This window comes from Eleginops maclovinus, chromosome 19 (genome assembly GCF_036324505.1).
Source record: "Eleginops maclovinus isolate JMC-PN-2008 ecotype Puerto Natales chromosome 19, JC_Emac_rtc_rv5, whole genome shotgun sequence".
In the NCBI taxonomy this organism is placed as follows: Eukaryota; Metazoa; Chordata; class Actinopteri; order Perciformes; family Eleginopidae; genus Eleginops; species Eleginops maclovinus.
The window spans coordinates 9051365-9077642 of NC_086367.1; the positions used below are offsets into that span (position 1 = coordinate 9051365).

General features: G+C 40.2%; 3 protein-coding genes across 9 annotated transcripts; all 3 read right to left on the reverse strand.

The window, feature by feature from the left end:
* Positions 1 to 413: 413 nt before the first annotated feature.
* On the reverse strand, positions 414 to 9838 carry srrm1 (serine/arginine repetitive matrix 1). 5 transcript variants are annotated; one of them, XM_063909085.1, is made up of 17 exons: positions 9724 to 9838; positions 8676 to 8765; positions 8315 to 8437; positions 5963 to 6133; positions 5560 to 5654; positions 5238 to 5462; positions 4786 to 4971; positions 4573 to 4692; positions 4215 to 4420; positions 3869 to 3949; positions 3319 to 3405; positions 2978 to 3113; positions 2784 to 2870; positions 2205 to 2678; positions 1905 to 2091; positions 1388 to 1561; positions 414 to 1249 (listed from the first exon to the last, which is right to left on the reverse strand). In XM_063909085.1, exons 1-17 carry the CDS (start codon positions 9742 to 9744, stop codon positions 1238 to 1240), a joined length of 2475 nt encoding a protein of 824 aa, XP_063765155.1. In that variant the 5' UTR covers positions 9745 to 9838; the 3' UTR covers positions 414 to 1237. The 5 variants fall into 5 exon arrangements, with proteins under 5 accessions (XP_063765155.1, XP_063765153.1, XP_063765154.1 ...); XM_063909083.1 differs by having other exon boundaries at positions 414 to 1256; XM_063909084.1 differs by lacking the exon at positions 3319 to 3405 and having other exon boundaries at positions 414 to 1256.
* A 590-nt stretch (positions 9839 to 10428) lies between these two features.
* Positions 10429 to 16647, reverse strand: tdh2 (L-threonine dehydrogenase 2). 2 transcript variants are annotated; one of them, XM_063908643.1, is made up of 9 exons: positions 16300 to 16647; positions 15967 to 16167; positions 15363 to 15405; positions 15210 to 15280; positions 14964 to 15113; positions 14705 to 14877; positions 14457 to 14547; positions 14090 to 14369; positions 10429 to 12955 (listed from the first exon to the last, which is right to left on the reverse strand). In XM_063908643.1, the coding sequence occupies exons 2-9, from the start codon at positions 16151 to 16153 to the stop codon at positions 12931 to 12933; spliced, it is 1020 nt and encodes a 339-aa protein (XP_063764713.1). In that variant the 5' UTR covers positions 16154 to 16167; positions 16300 to 16647; the 3' UTR covers positions 10429 to 12930. The 2 variants fall into 2 exon arrangements, with proteins under 2 accessions (XP_063764713.1, XP_063764712.1); XM_063908642.1 differs by having other exon boundaries at positions 12044 to 12955; positions 14100 to 14369; positions 16300 to 16583.
* A 119-nt stretch (positions 16648 to 16766) lies between these two features.
* On the reverse strand, positions 16767 to 24952 carry zgc:154055 (uncharacterized protein LOC556036 homolog). 2 transcript variants are annotated; one of them, XM_063908640.1, is made up of 11 exons: positions 24507 to 24952; positions 23523 to 23579; positions 22857 to 22965; positions 22536 to 22661; positions 21130 to 21303; positions 20835 to 21052; positions 20493 to 20654; positions 19093 to 19234; positions 17911 to 18131; positions 17663 to 17814; positions 16767 to 17015 (listed from the first exon to the last, which is right to left on the reverse strand). In XM_063908640.1, exons 1-11 carry the CDS (start codon positions 24689 to 24691, stop codon positions 16915 to 16917), a joined length of 1647 nt encoding a protein of 548 aa, XP_063764710.1. In that variant the 5' UTR covers positions 24692 to 24952; the 3' UTR covers positions 16767 to 16914. The 2 variants fall into 2 exon arrangements, with proteins under 2 accessions (XP_063764710.1, XP_063764711.1); XM_063908641.1 differs by lacking the exon at positions 23523 to 23579.
* Positions 24953 to 26278: the final 1326 nt, after the last annotated feature.

The following is a 26278-nucleotide window of genomic DNA, read 5'->3' on the forward strand; positions in this document are numbered from 1 at the left end:
CTGCTGTTTGGTTATTTTAGTAGTTCAGCTGTTTTTTTCATTGTATACATTTATTTAAACATGTGTTTATGTCTATTACTTCTTTTACTACTCTTTGCATTTTTACTTGCATCCTATTCGTACCTTACTTGTTTATATATTTCCACAATGTCACAAGCTATTTGCCATTAAAATTTAACAAGTCAGATCTCAATGTTCACTGATAAGAACAAATATAAAGAAACTATTTAGGTTGGCTGTGGGATTTTCATACTTTGTATAAACTAGGGTGACACATTTTAGTTTAAATAGTCAGTCTTGGTTGGTTGGTTTTTGACTTTTGTTAATTTATCTCAATAAAAGCTGTCAGTTTTCGAAGGTTCCATCCAAAACAGAACTGACAAAAAAAATCTCAAAATTATGGAAAGCACACGTCCTATAAAAAGGTTTTAATTCTGAAAGGATGACAAGATGACAAGAGCCAGGGTACTAAATACAAATCATAGAGCAGTCCCACAGAGAGAGAGCGTGTTGGAAGGGTGTCAACATAACATTGCATATCAATTATTTTAGAAAAATTAAAGCATACTCCATGTCACATTAGATTGTTGTAGTCTTAAAACAAGACACTTTCATAGTCAGAAAAAAAAGCAGGTTAAACAATGCTAAACACTTCCTTTAAATTACTAAATGGGACAAGACATTCAGTTACGGCCTCTGATGGTTCACACAGCTGTGCAACTGTTCCACTAATAAGAGGCATTGGTAACAGCATGTTACTGTAGGTTGGTTTTTCTCTACACTCCATAAGCTCAGTGGTTCATGCACATCAGAGACGATCACTGCACATGCAATCATTTCTCATATGGAATCTATTGTGTGCTGCGGTAAACATCCTAAACCGGCAAAACCTTAAACCGTTACCCTGCTCAACAATTTAAAATTATGGACAACACAGGCTTCTTCACAGTTAAGATAATACACTAACTGACAAATCAAGCTCTTAATGAAACACACTCTTCAGAATGTACCAAACCAGTAAAAAGAAAACAAAACAAAAGAAAAGACTCGAGATTTAACAATTTGTACATTCTAAAGCTGAACCAGGTTGATGACAAACATCAAGAGTGAGTGGAAAAATTCATAAGTGGGAAAGCCAGTTGTTCTCAGGACATCTGGGATGGAGACAGCTGGGCCTTCCTCATGGATCGCAGGGCCTTCTCTCTTAGGTGCTTCTCCAGGTCGTCCAAGCTGTCCTCTACTTCACTATCTGATTCCTAAACGGAAAACAGCATGAAATACACGCAACTCCACTAGCCACTTGGACACAAATACAGGATGTTGGTCATATCTTCCCCGTTGACTAGTAGGGCCTTTTAAGCTAAAAAACAAAGAAACTAGACATCACCTTTCTTGACTCTCCATCCACCTCCGCGCCGTGGTTTTCATGTACATCTCCGGTCACAGCGCTAGCACTCTTCTCCTTCTTGTGCTTCTTGTGCTTCTTGTGTTTCTTCTCTTTCTTGTGTTTCTTTTCCTTCTTCTTTTTCTTCTTCTTTCCACTGTCATCGACATCAGAGTTCTGCAATGATTCAGATTTTTTATGAGGACAAGGTGCTACTAAAAACCCCACAAATGACAAGAAAGAGATAATGAGGGCTAATATAACCACGGTAAGACATGTTTTACTTGCTGCATGCCAATAACAAGTGTAAGGTTTCTGCATACGTAATGATAGTTCAACCTTCTCCAATAAGACCAAAAGCACATTTTACAGTTTTGTTTTTTCAAAATACAATTTTCCTTATGCAAACTCAGAAAACAATACCCATAATATTCAACACTGAAGTTCTAAATGAAAAATACATGTATATGTATAGCAGATTATAGACAACCATAAAATAAAATAAGCTAAAATATCAAACCTTGGTTGGGGATTGGCTGCCGGAACCACTGCTGGCTTTCTTGGCTGGTGGTGGAGACCCACTGGCAGAGCGGGAGGGTGAGGGGGAGGCAGATGCAGGGACAGGACGTTTCTGAGCTGCTGGTTGAGGGGAAACAGATCTGGATCTGGAAGATGCTCTCCTCATGGGCTGGGGGCTTGGAGAGGGTCTGGGGAGAAAGAAAAGGTAAGATTTAAAAGGTTGCAGGGACATGCACAATAGATGCTATATAGTACAAAGAGATAGATCAGCAGTATTAAAATAAGTTCAATTCAATGTTACCTCTTGTTGTTGCGTGGCTCTGGGGTGCGGGACACTCGGCGGATGGGTTTGCCACTGTGTGTCGGGGACTGCTGCCTCCGCGGGTTAGATGGAGATGCACTGGAGTTTTCAAAACGTCCTTGAGGACTGGTGGAACCCCTGACAGCACGGCCACGGTTTGCAGGGGACGGGGAGATGCGGCTGGCTGCTGCTACAGGGGATCGTGTGTCCCTGCTTTGTCTGGCAGAAGGCAACATGGGGCTCCTCCTGTGTCTGGGTGGAGATGAGGACACACGTCTCCTTTGAGGAGGAGAATTTCTACGCTTGGGGGACCTGGAGGGGCGTCGCTTGACCCCTGGAGAAGAGCGCTTTGGGGGAGAGCTAGAGATTTTCCGCTTCTGTGGAGGCAAAGGTGAGGGGCTGTAGCGACGCTGGATAGGTGGAGAATATCGTCTAGGTGATGGTGAACGACGGCGGGGAGGCGGGGAAGGAGACCTGGGTAGCAAAAAATCTAACTGTCAGAAAAGTATTTTTTAAATCGTCAAAGATAATTTGACAAATTAAAGCTCTAGATATGATATAATATAAAGCTGCATATACCTTCGTCTAGGAAGAGAGGGAGATATGCGGCGTCGCGGGGGAGACGGGGAGCGCCGTCTGCGTGGAGGAGATGGAGAGCGTCTTTTCCTGAAGGTGTACAAAAACAAACAAAAATGTTAAACATGTGGTCAACACAACATGGGCAACTTCAAATATTTGATTTAACCAAAAAAATGTACAAGTACGATGCTAACCTTGGAGAGGCATCTCTGTGTCGCCTCCGTGGTGACGGTGTTCGGCTGCGTCTCCTCCTCACATCCCCGTTTCTGGCACCCGGCCCTGCTGTTGGCCTCTTGGGCCCCTCGTTTTCAGAGGAGGAAGATCCTGTATCTAAAACCAAACAGAAAAAGAACATCAACAACTGTTTAATTGTAGCCTTAACTTTATGAGGTGAGGGGGAAAAAAACACCAAGGTTGGGGTTAGGGGCACAGCTTCAAAAGTCCATGAGACGATGAGTGCAAGATGACATGGACAGAGACTTTGTTAGAGAGGTGTGGGGTATGGGAGAGGAACGGGGATAAAAACGCTTTTAACCTGAAGATGTCTGTCGGTTCTGCCTGCGATACTGACGTCGCTGCTGCACCGAATCTGCTGTTGCGTCTTTGTCATTTTTATCCTCCTCTGAAATGTAGAGCATTGAGTGTCTCATCAGTGTCAGAGAACCAGTTAAAAAAACTGCCATGGAGACTTAAAATAATATAGAAAAAGATGTATATCCCTGTGGCTTGAGTTGAGGGTTTTATATGGCATAGTGCAATTTAACTATAAACTACTATTGTCCTTAATGTTTACATAAATCATAGGTTTTGTTCCCTTTGTTTGTTCATACTGTAAGTGGGATCCTAATTATCAAAGCAGCTTAATAAATGTGAACACTGTAATTAGGACCTTCCTCATCGCTGTGTGACATTGTGCCCCTTACTGCTGAAAACCGGGGGCAAGTGTACTGAGCCAAAAAAGAATGTGTCATTTTCTGACACACAAAAATGACTGAGAGCTCCAGACAAACAGTCCTCAAAAAAAGTTTTTGGCATGACGCAAAACGCTCATGCAGTCCCTTAAACAAACATCATCTAATGCTTACCTGACTCAGAGCCTTCAGAAGGTCTGGGCTTAGCGTTATCAGACGGAGAATCATTCCTCCCCCTTTGTTTTTGCTTTAAACCTAAAAAAAAAACAAGACACCAACAATTATACATGCAATTCTGATATCCATTCCTAAAGCCATGAACACTTCAAATGCACAATATTTATTTGTCTCTGTACCCTCATTTCCAAAAGTAATCTTATCATCAAAACATTTTAAATAATGAGGAAAATGTATTATTAAACAGAAATATTCAGGGAACCGAAAGAGTCATGGGGTTGGCAGTATTAGACAAAGATTTAATAATTATGGAGAGGAAAGAACCAACGGTGAAAGATCATACCAGATCTGGCTGGTGACGCAGAGCCTCGGCCTCTCCTGGCCCGAGGAGATGGCGATCGTCTGTCCTTCCCAGCGGGGCTGATGGCTTTGTCAGGATGATGGATCCCCTTTCTGGGTGGTGAGTTGGATATTCTCTTCATTGCTTTTTTAGGAGAGCGAGATTTGGAGGAGCTGCTGCCAGAAGATGAAGCAGAGCGTGAGCGCCTCCTGCAGGACACAAACATTAGCATATTGATAATGTGTTCACAACCGAGGAAGGATGATCCAACATCATCCGTATGGTCACTTGTAGCAACCAGTTTAATAATAAAAAATGTTTTCGTGAGATTATTAAGTATTTTAAAAGATGTGGCGCTGACCTGCGGAGTGGGGAGCGTCTATGTCTGTTTCGGTTGCCAGGGGGGCCACGTCTGGGGGGGCTCCTACGACGAGGAGACATCCTCCTCCTGGGACTTGGTCTTCTACGTGGGGAGTAGGATCTGCAGTTGGGTAGGGAGGAAGATAAGCTTAAAACATTTTCTATTTTAAATAACTTTTGAAAAAACAGAAAAAAATGGAGTGTCTGGAATTACCTAGAGCGGGAGCGTCGCCTGCGGTTGCGGGAATGAGAACGAGAGCGGTGGTGAGGTCTTTCCCTCCTGGTGTCCTTCTCCCTTTCCCGGGACTTGGGCCTTTCCTCTTTCTTGTGAAGCTTCTCTGGCGAAGGGTCTTTGACTTCAGTATCTGGGTCTGGTTTCACCAACTCCACAACTGTGTCACTAAAAGTCAGAGAAAAAAGTTAACCTTTTGAATGTTATCGTCCAGGTTAGCTGACCTGTTGTCAAGCTAAACTAAAATACCTGAAATAAATGCAGATACAGATCATTGCTTCAAAAAAGTATAATGAAAACAGTAGGACTTAAAACATGAAAAACAAGAAAATCAACAAAGACAATATTCAAAATGAAAGTGGATTCGAACCTAAGAACTTAATTTTCAAATTTTAAAAAAATGGTACATTTAAGCAAAGACGTTTTCTACAAACCATGTGGAAGGAGTTTCTTGGATGACTGGCTCTGGCAGGGTTCCTTCTAATGCATCCGGCTCCACAAGCTGCTCCACAGGTTTGGCTGGCAGCTGCATCAGGGGTGGAGGGGGGGAGCTGCTAGCTACTGGACTGGGTTTGCGTCTCGGCGAGCGAGAAGCACTACGTTTCCTTTCACGCTTCACTGGCGACCTTCGTCGTGGTGACGGGGACCTGGATTTCCTCCTGGACAGAGACGATGCAAATATGAATACGTTGTTTGTTCTGTGATAAATATACTAGAGCACCCACTGACCCCCATTTGAAACATTTTTGTTCTTACCTTCTTGGGCTTTTTGACTGGGCTCTCTCTCTGAGGTCCTTTTCCTTCTTATCATCATCGATCTTCTTCAGAGAAGCTAGCTTCTCTTGTTCAATCTGCCAAAAAATGTGACCATGGGGGAAACAATCGCATCAATTTCTCCAAAAGTATAAGTGTGTGTCCATCCTGCAAGTTTATAAACTGACACCAGAGAACCAAATCATTTCTTTATGTTGTCTCAGACTATGAGATATACATACGTTTTTAAAAGATATATCAATACCAATGATTATAGCATTTAACAAAAATGTTTTCGGGATATAGTTTAGGCGGTTTTTACCAATAACAAGAATTTTTTTGACCGACAAGAGATATGACCTTTTGACAGCTAACATTTAGTCAAATTTACCTCGGGGAAGCTTACCTGTCTCTGTTTAATTTCCTCCTTCTTCTGTTCCAGAAAAGCAGAGGGGATGCCAGCAATGTTCTCCTGAGCACTCAGCAGCAGGGGCCACAGGTCCCTCATGAACTCCCGGGCATTCTTCCCATTCAGAAACCCTGTCAGGTTGATCTGCATCATCTTGCTGTCCGGATTCTGTAACACACACACGAAGGGAGGAGAGAGAAAAAACATATGGCCATTTAAATAATGGAAGGCAACATATCAAGGATGGGGGTAGGATCCCACAAGGGGGAATACCTACCTACTAGTCCTCACTAAACTACTCCTGTGACTATATTATTACCATTACTGTATTGCTCAAATCATGACTATAGAAATAAATGGGACTAATTTAAATCATACTCACAAACTCATTGAACTGAGAATGTGAGCTAGCTGAGGGGAGACGTGTCTAGTGATATAGAAACGGCATGCAATGTTGCTGTTAAACCAATTCCTGATTGTTGTTACCCAGATAAACAATCAATAATACAAGAAAACATTTTGCCATTATTTGATTTCCTCAGAATTATCCCCTTTACTTTACCTTTCTGTGTCCCTACCCACCCCTTGCCCTCTGGTCTCCCCACAGTCTACACTTCAGGAGTTAAACAAATAGCCACAATACAGAGTGCATTAAAACCCAACACTGCAAGTACAGTTCCGGTGTCTTCAGTGAGTCCCGTGGGATCAGTGGGCACGGAGCTCCCATGGCTTGCTTCCGCCTCCCTACTGCTTGAGACTCAACCACCTTGAGCTTAATGTTATATCACTAAATTGCAAGAGACGAACAAGCAATAATGAGTACATTGTTACACAAAAATTGAGTTTTATTTCAACAACTGATAGAATTATTCTGAGGCCGTAATTTCAATTCAATTTCCTTGTCTTACCATTACGCAACACCCTTTACAGTTAGCTTTCAAGCCCAACCCACCCCCCAAAAGCTATGACAAGCAAAATATCAAATAAAAGGATAAAATTGTGCAGTGATGGTGTCATATATAAATAAATGTGTTTTTTTAGCATCTTGTTAGAATAAAAGTCACTAATGTGGGTTATTTGCAATTACACTTACATTTGCAATTAAGTATACTTTGAGATGAAATCCAAGTAATAGACTAATGAAACATACTTTATGTAAATTACTTGGGTTATATCCCCCCAATTAACCTGGGAAAAACTCATTACCGAGGCATCTTAAGTGGTTATTCAGTGGGCTTAACATTATGATTAAATAAAGAAAACTCTCAAAGTCTACTTTAGTAAAGTAGCAAAAGCCTACGAAATAAGGAAGAAGCACAGTTTAGTATTAAAAAACAAAATACCTAACATAAGTGGGGCTTAGCATTCCAGCTCTACTGGCAAACAAGATTGTGCTAAGGTCCAATAAATGACCATAACAGATATCTCAATAGTCTATCAGTTTAAAGAGTAACTTAATACCAAACAAAAAAAGTGTTGTTTCTTATGGTTGCAAATCTGAAGTCTTTTACACATCTGATGACACACAACCCATATGATGGGTGCTATCAGAGGTTTAACACACAAACAGATTAACATCTTGTTTTTGTTGACCTCCTGTCATTGAGGTTGTCCATCTCCTACATTGATGTAGAGATACACCTGGGGTGTGTTCAAAAATCACTGTAGGGTGTGGTTACAAGTATAATAGCAAAAAGTTTTGACCACACCCAACAGAGGTGCAACGTGAAACTTTGAGGTGGTCAGTGAGACAAATACTTTTCACCTTGGTGTCAAAGTACTCAAGTTACTCTTTAAAGAATGTAAAGGATATTACTTTCTCTATTCTGCAAAATGGTAGACCCTCCCTGAATTTAAACTTTATTTCCAGTTACATCTGGGCAATTGAATGATGCACTACAAATTCCTACGCAATATGATTATGGCATTGTTCAGGTGTTTTTTTCACTAACATAATATAGGTAATCCCTGCATATAACTCACCTCAAACCACACACTGCATCATGAAGGGAGAGTTGGGCTCAGTGACTTTGGGCTCAGGAGAGAGCTAATTAGGTGTTGGTGCTATACTTCAGATGCAAGGTATAACATCCATATTGGTTCAGGCCTTTTAAATCATAAATCACATCATCATTAGAAGACTGCTGAATGAAGGCACTTTGTCACATAACATCAAAACATAGTTATGTCATTATTAATCAGATTTACACCAATTGTAACTTTACCCATTCAATTTCAAATAGACTAAAATGTGCAATGGTTTGCTTGTATTCCTTCTTACTAACTAAACATTGCCCTCAAATTCATGACAGTTTTGAAGAAAGAAAACAAACACATTTAAGACATTACCTTCTCCTCAAGCAGGTTAAATATTAACTCTATGACGACGTCATCCTCGAATCCCAGAATTTCTGTCACTCGCTGAGTTATCCAAGGTTTGATGACTTCCAGGTTCACTTTGGTCATGTCCACCTATGGGTGAAACAAGAAACAACATTACACAATTAGTAAGACAATCAATTAATAAATGACTCAAGATTACAGTGACTATGTTTCAGTTTTATTTATCAAAAATGTATATTTTTAAACAACATTGACTGACACAAACACATTCCAACCCTAAAAATACGTTACATTTGATTAAGACAACACTTCATTTGGGAAATAAATCTGACACAAAAGTAAAATAAAAAGTGATGATGATATTTACCTTCTTGTCCAGACATTCTGCAAACTTCAGCTGCTTCAGCAGTTTCTTCTGCTTGTTGCTGAATCGGTTGTCTTGCTCCGCACTTGTACCCTAAAGAAAAATCAACAATCAAAAAGTTGGCTGGTGTACGTTGAGAATCATAATCACATCTACAGGCATGTGCTTAACACATCTTGCATTTTGTTTTAGTTCATTTTAAAAACAACTTCCGAATAATTTTGTTAGCGTAAATTAAACGTGACGGCACTTTAACAAGGTAGGGATGCTGACATCCAAACCTAAACACTGAGTTTAAGTTAAGTTAGCATACATTTGAGTACATGTGCTCACACAACACGTTATGATAGCATCCTAAATATTAATAAATATAATTTATGAAATAGTTAAAGTTATGCCGTCAAACTGAGTCGGATATGACATTGATACGATTAAGCTAACGCTAGCAAAGCTAATCGTTAGCTTGCTTAATCCTCCAAGGGAAACTGACATGGTAGTATTAGCCACTTCCTGGGGAATATTTTGGAAAACAGCGCTTATATGGAGCGAAAACCATAAGTCACATTAGTTTTGCAATTCGGGTAATATGTACGTCTATTTATTATAGCCAACATTAGTGGCCGTGACTATCCCTTAGAGACAGAAACGATGAACCGCCCGGACGCCATCTTTAGCCAAAGCTAACACATTATCATTAACTAGAAAGCTAGCAAGGCTGGATCGACTATTTCCTGCAAATGTGTAAAACTGCAAATTAAAGTCTAAAATAGGGTGTAGGTGATACACAATTACATGCTGCTTTAGGGTAACGAGCATTAATTTCCCAAATGCACGTAAACCCTGGAACTAGCCCAGTTGTAACATGGCTGTTGACGAAATCCAACATGGTTCGTTATCAGGTGATAGACGTAGCCCTGACCATAACGTTACAGTCTCACTGTATGGTCCTACGCCTATTTACAGAATATTACTCTTCTAAATAAGAAATACACTTCCATGGAACTTTGCAGTAAGACAAAAACAGGTCAGAAATCATTTTTCAAGCACTTACGCGGAAGAATCCCGCGTCCATTATCGGAGAAAATGGATATTAGCAGACGCAGTTGAGAAAGACGTGCGTGGCTCCGGTGAGATACTTTACAGGCGAGCCGGATGAAGGAGCGCCTCTACGGGAAGGAAGGAGCACTACATCTACTGAAATGACTGGCGAGGGGTAAGCTACATCCTGAGCTCTTAAGTTAAATTAACATATACAATTCTGAAAAGATCTGCACATTTGAACTTTAGTTGCATTTGAAGGCCTATCACCATTAAGTGTATACACATTAAATATGCACGTCACCTTCTGGCTTATTATGGTATCTTATCTTTATCTTTAAATTGTTTATGCATTACTTTAAATAGTCTATGCATTACTGTTTGAGCAACGTTTTTTAATGTAGCTTTTCTTATCGGAGGCCACTTTTATATATTATCATATTACATTTGTTTATCAAAGTAACTAGTATTTATGGTGAACTAAATGTAAGGGTGCGTAAAATATAAATATCTCTGAAAAGTTAAATAGCAGAGTATAAGAACACATACCTTTAAAAATGTACCTTTTTACCACCATAATCAGAACTACTGTTATCAGCGTCATCCTAAATGTCATCATGGCCCACTCAGTTATAATTACTATCTACATTTAGATATATGAAGTTCAACCATTCGCAAAAATCACAGCTGTTTGGGTAAATACAGTGGTATGCAAAAGTTTGGGCACCCCTTAGGAAAACCACTGCATCAGTTTGTCACTTGCTGAGCTTTTGAAGCAGCAACTTCATTTTAACATATGTTATACCTTATGGTAACAGAAACATCTCAGTAGTGAAATAACTTTTATTGGTCAAACAGAAACATGTTTATGTGCATTCAAACAAAAATAGGCATGTGCATAAATTTGGGCACCCCTAAGAAATAATTCCATTAATATTTAGTATTGCCTCCTTTTGCTGCAATAACGGCCTGTAGACGCCTCCTGTAGCCACAGACAAGTCCCTTAAGCCTGGCAGGTGGTATTTTGGCCCATTCTTCCACACAAAACGTCTCCAGTTCAGTCAGGTTTCTTGGCCTCCGTGCATGGACAGCCTTCTTCAAATAAATCCATACATTTTCAATGATGTTAAGGTCTGGGGACTGGGATGGCCATTCCAGAACATTGTACCTGTGCTTCTGCATGAATTCCTTGGTGGATTTTGATCGGTGCTTAGGATCATTGTCCTGCTGAAAAATCCAACCCCGGCGTAGCTTCAACTTTGTGACTGACTCTAGAACATTCTTGTCAAGAATCTCCTGGTACTGTAAGGAATTCATGTGGCCCTCAACTTTAACAAGTTTTCCAGTACCTGTGCTAGCCACACAGCCCCATAACATGATAGATCCTCCACCAAATTTTACAGTGGGCAACAAGTTCTTTTCATTGAATGCAGTGTGTTTTTTTCGCCATGCATACCTGTTCATGTTATGACCAAATAACTCAATCTTGGTCTCATCTGACCACAGTATTTTGTTCCAAAATGCTTCTGGCTTGTCCAGATGTGCTTTTGCATACCTCATGCGACTCTTCTTGTGATTAACACTCAGGAAAGGCTTTTTGCACATCACCCTTCCAATGAGCTCTTCCTGGTGCAAAGTACGCTGGATTGTGGAACGGTGAACAACTACACCATCAGCAGCCAGATGTTGTTGTAGTTCTCTGGAGGTGGTCTGTGGCTTCTCTGTGACCATTTTCACCATCCTTCGCCTGTGCCTTTCCCCTATTTTTGTCGGCCTACCACATCTTTCCTTCACACGGACTGTTCCTGTGGCCTTCCATTTCACAACTACGTTTCTGACTGTGGAGACAGACAGTTTAAACCTGTCAGATAATTTTTTGTACCCTTCTCCTAATTTATAATGTTGGATTATCTTAGCTTTCAGGTCAGTGGAGAGTTGTTTTGAGGTCCCCATCTTGCCACTCCCTAAGAAAGAACCTAGGCCAGGCACAGCCAGCTATTACCTATGTTAAATAGCCTTTTTCATGATTGGTTCCACCTGTCTTTGTAATTGAAGGTCTAATGAGCTAATCAAAGCAATTTTGTGCAGCAACCTGTCAGCTATAAATCCGTACAGGTGTTGAAATGAATGCTATTTATAAGGGTGCCCAAACTTTTGCACATCCCATTTTTTGCATTTTATTTTATTATAATAAAACTATGTAATGCTACCCTAAGAATTTTGGTCTGGAAAACACTAAAACGTCTACATCTTTGTAGGAAAACAAATGTTGTTGCTGTGATCTTCTATTATAAAGGAAAAGCAAATTGTCATGAAATCTCAGAGGGGTGCCCAAACTTTTGCATACCACTGTATCATGTTTATTATTCAAGATCTTAATTCAAAGTACATTGCTTTCCAAAGTAATCCACAGTTAACAAGGCTTCTTTTGTTATTGCTGCTCATTCATAACTAAAATCACACTGTTGGCGAAAAGGCAAAATAAAGGCTTCTTGTTAGATGCCACAGTAAGGGTAGGGGGATTGCATAGTGTGTGATGTTTATTATAAAAGATTGCATTTTAAAACAGCCAGAATTGTTCCATTACAGTCCAGAGGTGACTGAGCAAGCCATTCCAGATGATCCTGGAATCAAAGTGTACAACAGATTTGTTACTCTAAATGTGCAACTCCATATAGTATAAGACAGTTTCATAGAAATGGTAACAGACTTTTGTGTCCATTGATGTGATAAGCATGACAGTTGGACATCTCTAAAGTCTTTTTCTGTTCCGTCCGAAGTAACAAATGTAAACTGATGCTGATGCCATTATTACAATTAAAAACAACATGGATGAAAGGATGTTTGGACAGTATATTATTCCCTGAAAAAGGCTGTGTGTGTTTGAGTGTGTAACATGTGATGTCTCACTGTCCACTGTACACTGAGAGCATCTGACTGAGAGTTCAACTTTCATTTACAAAGTTCCTGGCTCATTGCTGTAATGTTCCACAGTAACAGAGGATACTGGTTGACAATTTGTGAAAAGAAAAGTCGTATATGCAGGCTGAAGAAAAGTCAAACATAAGTCATTGGTTAGCCTTTGTGTAGCATGTATCGCTAGCTGTCTGGCAAACCCTCGTTTGTCCTCTTCTCTCGAATGGATCTCAGCATGTCTGACACCAGCTCCTCAAGTGTGTAATCTGGTGCCCAGCCCCAATCTCTCCTGGCATTGGTGTCGTCAAACCTCACGGGCCAGCTGTCTGCTGCAGAGCGACAAGCAAAATACCCAATTAATAATTCCCCAAAGGTAGCAGAAAGAGACACATACATCCTTTAAAGATAACACTTCAAATAGTAGTTTGTTTGATTTAAGCTAAAAACACATTTCCTGCTCTGTGATGTGGCACATCATATAAGGCTTGTTGACTACCACCCAGGGGTGGATTGTTTTATTAGGGCGATTTGTGCGACGTGCTACCAACGGGAAAACGAGGGATTTTTTTTCCTAACACAGCAGCAGTCGTAATCAGTGTTCAAGACGTTAGATCTGTCAAAAACGTCATTGTCCAATCAGACTAAAGCCGTGCTTCACATAGTCCCGCCTGTTTAGGTGCGACTTCAGTCTGGTTGAAAATCGCCCCAGGGGTCTCTCACAGACTCTTATGTAAAATGCATTTTTTTTTTCAAATATCAGAGCTTTCAATGCAATCTTGGGTTCCGGGAGGGTTTACACTTACGCGCTTTCGTCATACGTAACTGAGAAAAAAAGCGGGCAGTTTCTTCCATCAAGTCACTTACTACTCTCACTGTGTGTTGCCATCTAGTGGACACAAGTGGGATCTCGGTCTGAGCTCATCACCTAACAACAAATTGATATGGGTTTGCTTAATGTACCTATTGAATGGGTCACCTTACTCCTAATCAGAAAAAAATGCCCCCCCCCCCCGAGATTTTTTTTTGCCACTGCTGCCACCCCTAGCCCCTCATATGGTACGTGTGTGCAGAATTGGTCAGTTCCACACTCCTTGGTAATTCTCAGTGTAATTAGACCTGCATTGCATTCTGGTAGCGGGTCACTGTAGATACAATGCATTGCAACGTGGTGCTATCCATGGAAGAGGACCTGCTGCCTTCATACTTAATCTAAAAGGCTTATTTTAACCTAACAAAAACACAATTCTTAGTTTCTCGTGATTATACACTAATTAAAACATAACTATGAATGACATGTAAGATCAGTCACTTTGCAGTTTTTGGCATTAAAGTAAATACTTGTGACATCTAATGTTCTATAATCTGCAACCACAGCTATTTTTTTTTGGCTGATTGGATCATGTTTTAACTGACTAAAAAACGATTTATAATTTGACAGAGCTTTTATGTGTAGGTATGTGTACCATGTCCTACCGATGGTCTGGCGGACAGAGTCAGGATTGTAGGTGACTTTGAGGTGAGGGAGATGTTTGCGGATCTCCTCGGCCACTTCCTCTGGAGTGAAGCTCATGGCAGCAATGTTGTAGGTACGCAGAGACAGCTGGCAATCTGGTGCCTGCATGAACTCTATTGTGGCACGGTGGCAGTCAGAGATATGCATCATGGGAAGGCGGGTGTCGGGACGCAAGTAGCACTCATGGTGCCCTGTGCTGAGAGCATCGTGGAAGATTTGAACGGCATAGTCTGTGAAGAAAGAAACCCAGAGCGCTCAGTCTACAAAATCAATCTGAATATCTGAATATCGGTGGCAGATAGAAAGTCATGCATTACCTGTAGTTCCTCCCCCGGGGGGTGTGTTGACTGATATCACACCTGGGTAACGTAGGCAGCGGAAGTCCAAACCATATTTATGATGGAGATACTAAAGAAAAACACAAATATTATTTAACTCTGATCAAAACTACAAATCTTTCCTGTTACCTGCAGTGTTAGTTATCAAGCTAGATGTTAGTGATAAATGGCGCTTCATAATAAAAAATTGTGTTTTGGGACAAACTGGTTATCTATTATTGCCACACCTCCCCCATCAGTTCTCCATGAACTTTGGACACGCCATAGATAGTTCGAGGTCTTTGGACACAGAGGTCAGGGGCAGGGTCACGTGGAGAAGAGGGGCCAAACGCTCCAATGGTGCTGGGGACAAAGAGGCGCAGGCAGTTCTCTAGTGCCAAGTCCAGCACGTTATGAAGCCCTAAATGGACAGCAGAAAGCAGAGTTTAATTATAAATAGTCTATTAATTTTTTTTAACTTTTAAATGGTCTATGTGTTCAGCTCACCTGTGATGTTGATCTTGCGTGCTAAAGCCACATTGGCTTCCCCTACAGCACTAAGCAGAGCGCTGTAGTGGACCAGCCAAGTGATGCGATTATTTACAATCAGTTCTCTGAGATGTTTGTAGTCCAAGACATCAGCGTATAAAAACGGACCTAATAGGAAAAGAGCAGGTGAATAGATCAATTAAAATATAATAACGAATGATTACAGCAACATGGAAATAAGACAACAAAGAAGGTTTTACATACCACTCTCCACAACATCAGGTTGAGGCTTCTTAATGTCTGACAGGATCACATTGTCCTTTCCGTAATGTTTTCTAGACATAATAAAGATATGATATCATTCAAATTTCAAACATTTTGGAAAGATTTCATATATCGGAAGTCCACGTATCTCACCTCAGTATCTGTGCCAGTCCCGTACCTAACTGCCCAAGACCACCTGCCCACAGAGACAACGTTTATGTTATATATTTTATTCCGAGGAAACACACACATATTTGGTGGTTACATGCTTGGTATGAAATAGCAACCAATGTTTTTTGTGAGCACCACATTTCAGCTTTTTTGTTGTTTGTATCAAAGCTTTATCCTGGGACAAAAAGTGACAGCCAGCTATTATTCACCCCACTCATTGGCTCTTTTATGTCCCCAGCGCTGTCTCTACACATGCTTTTGTTAAGAATCAAAATGAGGTCCTGCTGCCCTTGCACAGTAAAACAACAACTCGAACAGAAGAAAATAACAGCACGTGTCCAGTATTCGCCTCATGCCATTGATGCCACAGTATGAGTCATACCTGTTTTAGTTTAATGATGGTTATGTTTGATAGAATGCTCTCTTATCATCATTAATATGTACCGTTGGCCACTCAACAGGACAAAACAGTGGCTGCACAGTGACAGTGGCAGAAAACAATGGCAGCTTCAAAGGCTCAGTGTTTGTGTAGATGTGAAAAAGTCTGTCATCAGCTATCATGTGGCAGAAAATACAATTCTATTACCTGTGATGAGGATACGGGGGTTATCCTGTGAAGGTAGGGGGCTGCTGGAGTCCCGGGTGTTCCACCTGCTCATCTGCCTGTGCAAACCACTGAGGCTGAGTCTGGGCAAACTCCGTGCCCTGCTGAGACAATCTCGGCAAAACGGGCCCAGCGCAGCCGCAGTGGGCACAAAGACCCCCGGTTGCATGTCTGGCGGCAGTCCTTGGAAAAAGTTAGATTGTGATGATACAGAACATCTATAACTTAGGAATGATTATTAAGGCAAATACAAGTTGTGTTAAAATAACATTTAAACACAAATTCAACTGAATAGTACACAGAAGAGTGTATTACCTGACCAAACAGAAATCCGAGGCAGATGAATCTTGTTGCGAAGCCAGCCGATTCAACTGCGTAAAACTATTACTGTTAACTAAATTATTAGTTAAGCTGACCCTACAGTCAAAATTAAAATATAAAAATCCGATAGGTCACCGTTCCAGTTCACCAAGTAACCTGGATAAATATCCAGGTGTGGAAAGACAACAAGGCTCGTGGCTCTTTACTGTACTGGACTACAGTCTCCAGCTTGCACAGCTGCGTGTGTGAAAACATGCTGACTTGCAGTGCACAGGGATTTGTATTGTGAAGAGTGTTTAGCTGAGCTTAACAGGACTGGGAGGTGTGTCTGTTATGCAGTCTTATTCTGTTCATAATAGCTAATTGTAAATAAATGTTATAAAATCACAAAAAAAACATTTGACCAGAATTTAAAACACAATGTTAATATATAATGGGACTCAAAAAACATACACATTACATTTTCTTATACTTTTTTACTGAAAAAAGAAACAATACTGGACATTTAAAAAAGTAAGTTGTCAACATAACAAGTCAAAAGGCATTGCACATTGGTAACATGTTCTACATGTTCTGAACATCTTCACTTCTTCATGGACTGACAGGACATCAGCTGAGAGCCAGCTTCCCCCACTCAATGACCATGTTCCTGATTTCCTCTTGAGCTTCTTCTAAGTGATGAGTCTGTGGGGTCCACCTCAGAAAAAAGCCTTAGGATGAGACATAGACATAGCGTTGATAAAATCCTAGTTGAAAAGTAGTAAAGTAGTAGGGTTACGACTATAAATAATAAAAGCACAGTGGGATATTATATTCAATGAGTATCACTACTGGAACAAACCACAGGTAAAACAAATCAGATCATGTTTCAATACTTTAGGAATGCACCTTATGAACAGGGCAGATTGATTGGTGGATGAAAATGGGAATTTGGTAAAATAATGTAGTTTTCTGTAAAAAAAGAGAAACCCGCTCATTTATTGGCCATAATGGAAAGCTCAATTGCTTTCACTTCAATTGACTTTACAAGCACAGCACCTACATATCCAGTATTATATAGTGGCTGCATTCACTTTGCAGCATCCTCTTTGCAATACAACATTTTTAATTATTTAAGAAAAAGCTAAAAATACCTTAAAAAAGACAGTTTCTTTATTTTTGCTGTTAACATTAGTGATGTCACTGAGATGTGGTTACGTCAAAGCTATGGAATATTAAATTATGCATCTCTGCTCACTACAGTTTATCCTTTCTTACCCTAAATTTGCATTATGAGGATATGAAAGTCTCTTAAAAAATATTTCTTTTCAGTATCGGCAGTCAAATGTAACCATCCGTAGAATACACCAAGGCTCACCTCTCCAAAGATGCAGCGACTGAGGGTGGACTGAAGGCCAGATGGCCAGCTCGGTGTGCTCGTACAGTGGGTTAGAGTAGCAGTCCCTCTCCCCGGGCCTCAGCAGAGCCTGGAACAAACAGTGAGTGTTCTCCTTCACTCCCAGAGCACACCTGAGAGGGAGGAGTAGAGGTCACTGTCACTTTGGGTGTTAACATAGTTTGAAAGAAAGAATTTACATTTTATTCGTAAATCCCTGTTGCACTGACCTCTCCTGCTGGTTGTTACACAGGAAGGTGCCGTAGTCAGACACGTAGGCTTCGGTGGACAGCCGGAGGAGCAGCGTTTCAGAGAAGCCTAGCGCCAGGGGGAACTGCTGCCACAGCTGCCACACACAGTCCAGCAGCAGCAGGAAGACCGGGGACTCCTGCTGGAGGCGGGCGTGGGAGTAAGCCGAGTGGGCACAACGCTTCTGAAACGGGTGACCTGCCTTCAGGGAAGAACACTAATGTCCATAAATTCATACATATAGTAAAGAATATAGTCATAGAGTGTCAATTCCAACTTATTGAGGAGAGACACCTCAAGTGAATAGGGTAAAACATTAACTAATAGATATCAGCATTAAACTTATCTACTGCTAAAGTGGAGATTTCTGAGCATGTGAAATACATTTTGAATGTGGGTAAATATGTTAACTATATTGATTGATACCAACATAAAACTTCTCAAAAGTATTCAAATTATTTGTGTTACAAGTTAAAATATGCAAATGAGTCATTATCTAATGCTTGGTCTCTGTTAGCTTTGAAAAATAATCTACAGACACACTATGAAAGCTTACAACCAATTAAAATAGTTAAGTATGATGTTGAAACATTCAGAAAAAAATAGTTTCCATAAAAGGTTGATAAATGTTTCACTGGAGGTAGAATTGTTGGAAAAAAGTCCCCACGGTCAAAAGGTGAAGAGAAGCAAGTGTTTCTGCCAAATGCAGCACACTAAAAGTAATTTCCTTTTAAGGGTAGAATGTGGAGCAATTTCCTTTTTAGCAAGAGATTTAGTCATAACCACTGCTCTGCAGCAAAACTGCAAATGTGGAAAGTAAAACAATCCAATCTGCTCTTATTTTGGGTGTGACTCGCATGCTTGATTGTAGCTGTCTTGAAAATGTTAACCTGGGACTTTGCTTTATTTAAGCTGTGTTTTCTTTTTACCCAAAAATTGATTTCAGACTCAAATCCCCAAATCGGGACAAAAACCACTGAAAATGCTCACTTATTTAATATGAAGTGATCCTGTGCTATTGATGCTATGTCCACTTGCCTTTATGTTATTGAGGATTTGTGTTTTTTTCAATGACCAACAGAGTTACCTATAGTTATTCCCACCACCCTTTGCTAATGTAAATCAGTGTTTTCCAAGTCTTTTACACAAACACACACACTCACCTGTATCCACTCCCTCTCCAGCAGAGTCAGGAAGCCCTCCAGTGTGCGGCAGCCCGGGTCCATGATTAGCTGAGCCAGAGTGCTGATGAGCAAAGTGGAGTCTGTCCCCTCAGAGCCGTGCACCAGGACTGAATGACCGTCCCTGGAAAAAACATATCCATATACAGTCATGTTCCTCTGCATAGGATGTAAGTAAGTTTAAGAAAAAACACACATGCCTTTATTTACTTATTAGCAGTTAGAGAAACCCCTGTATGATGATCGTTATTATTATTATAATATTCTAGAGGTGTTTTTTTTTTAAAGGGTTCAAAGCAGTAAAGCACTGAAGGTGGGGGAGAAATTCCACCCACTACTCTAATGAACCTAAGCGACCTCAAGGTGGTGCTGTAAAAATCAAGTTTCTGCAATTATCTCAAAAAGGGATTGGATTAGAATCAGATTCCTTCATCATGTAATGTCTTAATTGATCTGCATTTCTACACCAATCTGAATTTAAAATGACACATTTTGCAACTTTTGTCTTTTATCTGATAGACAACACGCCAGAAACCAATTGTCCCGAAACGTATTTAGCTGATCTAGGATTACCAAAGACATTTCAACAGACTGTCCCTTTAAACACAAATACGATTTAAAGGTCTCTTATTATGCTCTTTTATGGCATATATTATAGGTCTCAAATATATATAAAAAAACATGTCTCTGACGTTTTTTTGCTGAAAATACCAAACAGATCATTGATTTTAGCATGTCCGCTATCATTCTGTTTCAGCCCCGTTTTCGAAAGTGATTCTGACAGTCGATTTAAATCTGTGCTGAGCTGAAGCCTGCCACGCCCCCTGGAGGGTCATGATCTCTCTGTCTGAAGAGAGAAGTTTCTAACAGAGAAACTCAGCTAAACGCTGCCGTGATTAAATGCCATATTATGTTCAAAACCACATCCAGCATTATTTCTGAAACACTTCTCAGTGTTTACCACTAGAACAGTGACATTATATGTATCACATATACAACAACTCTGAGTCCCTCCTGCACAGAGACAGAGAGGTGCTGCACAGGGGATTCAGCTTGCGACTGTATATTTCGGATGATAGGTTGAGACGTGTCACATGGGTGGGACGTTGCCAGGAGTTCAACGTTTAGCCAGCCCACATTTCCAATATGACGTCATATCGGCAAGAGATCTGGATCAGCTCGTTTGTACCCCCATGTGGGTAAGCAGGAAAAGAGAGAGGGTTGTATTTTCTGACACTTTGTGAGTCTCCTTACACACCAGGGACACATATTTATGTATAAAAGACAGCAAAAGGTGCATTTTGCAGAAAAGGGGACCTTTAAGACAAGGAAACACCTTCTGTACACGTACCACAGTCATACACCACCAATGTAGTTCCTACCTCTCCACACACTCTGCCACCAGGCCAGCCGTTGACAGAGCAGTTTGGACGTGAGACAGCCACTTTGAATTTTCAAGCTTACTGAGCCAACGGTCCATATTATTGGACTCGTCTCCGCAGGCCTCCACCAGTTTAATCAGACTCTCCTGCAGTGCTTTACCCCTGCATATGAAGACAACGAGGTGAAGGGGGTAAGTTTGAAGGGACATATAAGTGTATGACACACACACAGACACACACAGACACACACACACACACACACACACACACACACACACACACACACACACACACACACACACACACACACACACACACACACACACACACACACACACAAACCTCTCCATCTGTCTCTGCAGTCTCTTCCAGCTGCTATAACACGATTTGGACTCAAATCCTCCACCTGTCATTTGGGCCTGCAACGCCTGCTGGCTTGAGCGTGTGTCGATAATGTAACCTTTATCTGAGCCGTCAATCACAGCCAGGAGGAGCTGCTCATCTTCCCTGCAGCGCTTCCTATTGGCTCCCATTAACGGCTGACTGCTGCGCATGATTACCTAAAAAGTTGGATTACATTGTTTTGGTTGCATATATTAATTGTAGACAAGCCGTGGAACTGATGAAAGCCTCTCACCATGCCATTTTTCTTGTGGTAGTAGCAGAGCACAGGGAAGCGCCCTCCCTGTCTGAATTTTGCCACCTTCTCCAGCATGTCATCGTCTGTACTCTTAGGGACAATAACAGCTTGAGGGTAAGAGGGACACACTGAGAAGTCTCTGTTCACGGTGCTCAGTCTCCAGCGATCATGCTGCAAACAGAGGAGAGAGAAACTGTATTTGAAGTTCATTACACGTAACATGGACATCTGTAACGGCTTTTATGTAAAAGGCAGCAAATCAACTTTGTGTTTCACCTGATATTCATTTGTACATAAATGAAAGTGTAGAAGAGGCCAAGATTAAGAGCAAAACTAAATTGCTTACCCAAATTGAGAAAGTACAGCACAAAAAGAACAACAACACTTGTTATAACGCTACAATTAAATACATCTAGAGTAAGTAGGACATTTCCTTTACTTAGCATAAGGACTGGAAACAACAGAACATAGCTAACCAGGCTCTTTCAAAAAGTGAAGAAATCTGCCTGCCAGCAAAAAAAAGTAAAAACTAAAGCCTACTGTTTAATATGTGACATTGCATTTGTTTATCCACTTCAAAACTCTAAAACGCGTTGCTCCAGGCCTACAGCTAGCTTGTCACATTTAAGAAAACACACGTTTTAAAGACTTTACTTTTTGGTCTGATTAAATATCTTTAGATGCCATATAATATCATTGAAAAATAAAAGGTAAATTAACTTTGAAGGGGATGGTAAGCAGATGTTCTTTACTTATTGGACAGATTCAAGCTAGCTGTTTCCAGTGTTTATGCTCAGCTAAGCTAACCGTTTTCTGGTTGCACCTTCATGTTAAACATATGATTATGATGTTGTCAACTAACTAATGGCAAGAAAGTAATAAGCGTATTTCCCAAAATGTTGAACTATTCCTTTAAAATTACTTTTAAAAATATGTTATCCCCAAATAGTTGTATAATGTATGAATCATCTCTTTTCCTTTCTGAGATGAATGTATTTGTATGCATGATCCTTGTTGAAATAATTACATAAATGAATTATTGGTAGGAATCTGCTGTGCAGTTGGGTGTGACCATGCAAGTTCTGACCAGAAATACAGTCACCGGTCTAGCCTGATGAAAACTTAAGATATACAGCATATTTTGGGAACATTGTTTGAGTAAAACAAACGCAACAATGCTGCTCTGAGGGTCAACCCCTCACCATGGCAACATGATATTCCTAGAGGAAGACGTCCCTCTATTAAAGCACAAATTCAAGCTGAGTGCAGCACATTCTAAAGTTAAAGGAAAACAAATGAAAGCTAAGCAACGGGGATATCCTGAATCTTGACCCCTGTATTGAGATTCCCTGGCATTATCCTGTCATATGGATGTTGGATCACTGCTGGGATGAGGTGCTTACAAGTTCCTTCATTTGACTGTAGTGCCTTTCAGGGGACGAGAGACCACACTGGTCCCGCAGACTGGCATTTGAAGGTCTGTAAAAGAAAGGATACATCTCCGACACTATATCCAGACAGGACAGTGTCTGGAGAACGAGGGTTGTTGTTGTTAAAAAGGGCGTTATCAGATGTAAAGCACAGATGAGGGCTACAGCGGAAATAGTGAGTAATGCTGTATTCAAAGCAAGGATGTTAGATCCTATCATTCGACAGAAATGGCTGATATCCTAATTCATGTGTCAGGGCTTGGTATGATTATCAGATTACTGTATTTCTTATACCTCAATAGAGCGTGCAATGTTGAGACACTCCTCCATGCCTGGGATGTCAAGCTGGAACACACGAAGATCTTTACACTTGATGGTAATTGTCCCTGAAGATCCAGATAACCTTCACACAAACACACACACACACACACACACACACACACACACACACACACACACACACACACACACACACACACACACACACACACACACACACACACACACACACACACACACAACGCTATGATTATTTTGCAAAAACATTTCCCTGCGTGTGTCAACTCCCACCTGAACACCACATGTTTTGACTGTAGCAGACTTGCAGCAAGAAAAGAAAGGTGAATGAACATTGTCAGTATATATAGTCGTTATATGGCCAATAAGTGAGCAAGCCCTACCTACCAAAATATATCTAGTGGTTTCATAAAGCTGAAGAAAAACTGTTAGTAGCAAGCAACGCACGGCATGTTGTGTGTGTGTGTGTGTGTGTGTGTGTGTGTGTGTGTGTGTGTGTGTGTGTGTGTGTGTGTGTGTGTGTGTGTGTGTGTGTGTGTGTGTGTGTTTGGAAGCTGATAGAGAAAAAAGTAGAGTTGCTGTAATGCTGTTTGCAAATTTCCTCTTTAGGCACTGTGGGCAAATAAGAGCAGCAGACACATGGAAACACACATTATGCCCAACCTTTGACTGAGGCCTGCGTTAGAGAAGAGGCTGGAGTAGGTCAAAAGGTTTTCCACACTGGTTAAAAAACATTTGAGGAATAATGGAATTAGACATTAATTAGACATTTTTGGAAAGCTTTGGTGATGATTAGTTTTGTTGATCAGTTAGAGTATTTTCTTGACCAAGTTATTGCTGCAATGATCCATAAACCCTTATTATCAAAAGGAATACAACCTAAATCCATCTTTTGATTCCCTTGAAGTCTGTACCTGACCCATTGATGAGGAATAGAGACTGATTTTGTGGACTGATTAGTATAATCCATGTAAATGTTAAATATTATAGAATTTAGGCATGATAGCAGCACTATAGCATGATAGTTACATGAATTACAATATAAAAAAGCAGCTTATCAATTTTGAGCTTTAGACACAATGTCATATGATTATTAACATGTTCTGTACATGCTCCTTTATGTACCTTAAAGTTACAAATTCACATATGTCAGTTATTTTCAATAGTGTAGATAAGTAAATGCTGTCAATTCAAATGACACAGAAAATCAAACCATATATTCAGAACAGTACCCTGGCTGATTTCAGTGTTATTACAGTACATATTATCCAAATGATTGCCAATGAAGCAGTTTTATAATGTATATTTGATGACATCACATTTAGACTCGTTTCTCAATTACACAAAGTAAAGTTTCAGCCCCTCTATTTTTTTTTATTTGGGAATTGATCCTTTTCACTTTTATTGTTTAACTGTCTTAAATAGTAGTAATAACTGGTATGAGTTTGTAAATGTAAATGGGCGTTGTTCTCATTTAAGTGATGTAATTGGTATTTTCAAGCACACTAATTACATTATTAAGGCTGTTAAGTTAAAATATGTTGTCTTGATTTTGGCACTTTTTGGAAACAAATGGAACCGAATGGCTGTAGGCTATACTGCACAATAATTTCATGCTGACATTCTCGACATAACTTGCCCCCTCACCTTTTCTCTATGGCATCGATGTTTCTGAGTAACAGCAGAACCTGCCGGCAGCTCCCCTCCTCCCTGTCCGAAAACAGCAGGTGGTGTCCGGTGATGCACAGGGTGCCTCTGCCCGGTGGATGGAGAGGCTGCCGGAGCACAACATCCTCCACATTGGCGGTCTTGATGTGTTCAGAAAACTCCATCACAAAGTGAACCTCTTCGCTGCTGCTAAACTTCTGACTGCACTAGTAAATCACTTCCTCGCCTCACTGTGAGAAAATGAAAGCTCCCTCCTCTCAGCACTCAAGGGGCTGGGTAACACAGCAGTTGCTCTCTGTTTGTTCGACGATAACGGGCCTATTAATAGATGTTTGTTTTCAGAATAGCCAGGCCTTAATGTTAATACACCTCTTACACATGTGGCTGCTGAGCACGAGACTGTGTAGCTCGAGGCCACAGAAGACGGAAGTGCACGTTTCCTGAGAAACAGCAGCAAGATGTGACTGTAGGATGTGACACATGGTGCAGTAAAAGTTCTGCACATGGAAAGAAAGAAAAAGTGAAATCGTTAAATAGGCCACGTATTATATACTTTATTGCAATGTGCTATTTTTTTTTTTTACTATGACCTAACTTTAATTTAAACCACTTTTTAAAATATGTATTTGTTATATCCTTTTACAGCAACTGTTAACTTCAACTTAAGTTTGTATACATGTTTTAAAGATTATCTTTTATTTTTATTTAAGCCATCCAAAATTGAGCATTTAAACTTTAAAATAAAGTATAAAGATTCAGATATGCATGTTATATCATAAATGTCCAGTAGGTGGCATCACACTCAAACTGTTAAAGCTTACATCGCGACAGGGTGAAGAAGGCTTTGAATATTTTCATTTAGCTTAGTTTTTTAATACTACAAAAAAACAAAACTGTATATCCAATAGTGTTTGCATTGTCTGCATTATTAATTTCCGTATCAAATGCATTATTCATTTTTTTATTTTACTTATTTATCTTACTTCAATTGCAATTGTATTAGGAATTAGTGTACATAAAACGTATTATGCACTTTATTTCCCTACTGTTTTTATTTTGCTGTAATTTTAAGCACTTGATCTCTGGCTCAAGAATTTCCGGACTGAGAAAGTACAGCATCTTAATTTTTAAAGGTAAAAGACCTCATGTGCAGAATTTCCCATTTGGAAGGCATTAAACAGTATAATGGCTGTTTTATGATGTTAGAGGAGCTACATTAAACTAGTTTGCACCCTTTTGGTCATTTCATTTCGCATCAGATTTTGTAAGTTGAACAGTTGCATCTGCAAAAATACTAGAGCACCTAGATTGATGTAGCTCCTGAAAAAAACTAGTATTTAATATATCCAAGCAAAATACTTTCCTTTAAAATGTAGCAAAACAATGGTGATTGTAACATAGAACACGTACATACAAAACATGAAGTGTTGAAGTACTATACTTAATTGTTGCGATGTTGCTTTCACTTAAAGCAACTGGGAATTTTGGCACAGCAGGGGAATTAGAAATAGGCTATAAAGCACCATTAATCTGTAGTGTACTTATTCACTATACTGAACAAATGCAGGGGGGAAAGGAGGGGTAAGACTTAACTCTAAATCCCCAAGGTATTGCATTCGTTTGAAATGATAAATGAACAGTTATAACTAGCGACACTAAGGTCTTGAGGAAGTTTATGGAGATCAGTGCTCCTTACAATAATGATCCAGCCTCCCTGTCCTGTGCGGGATGGGCGGTCACTGCCTCTTATT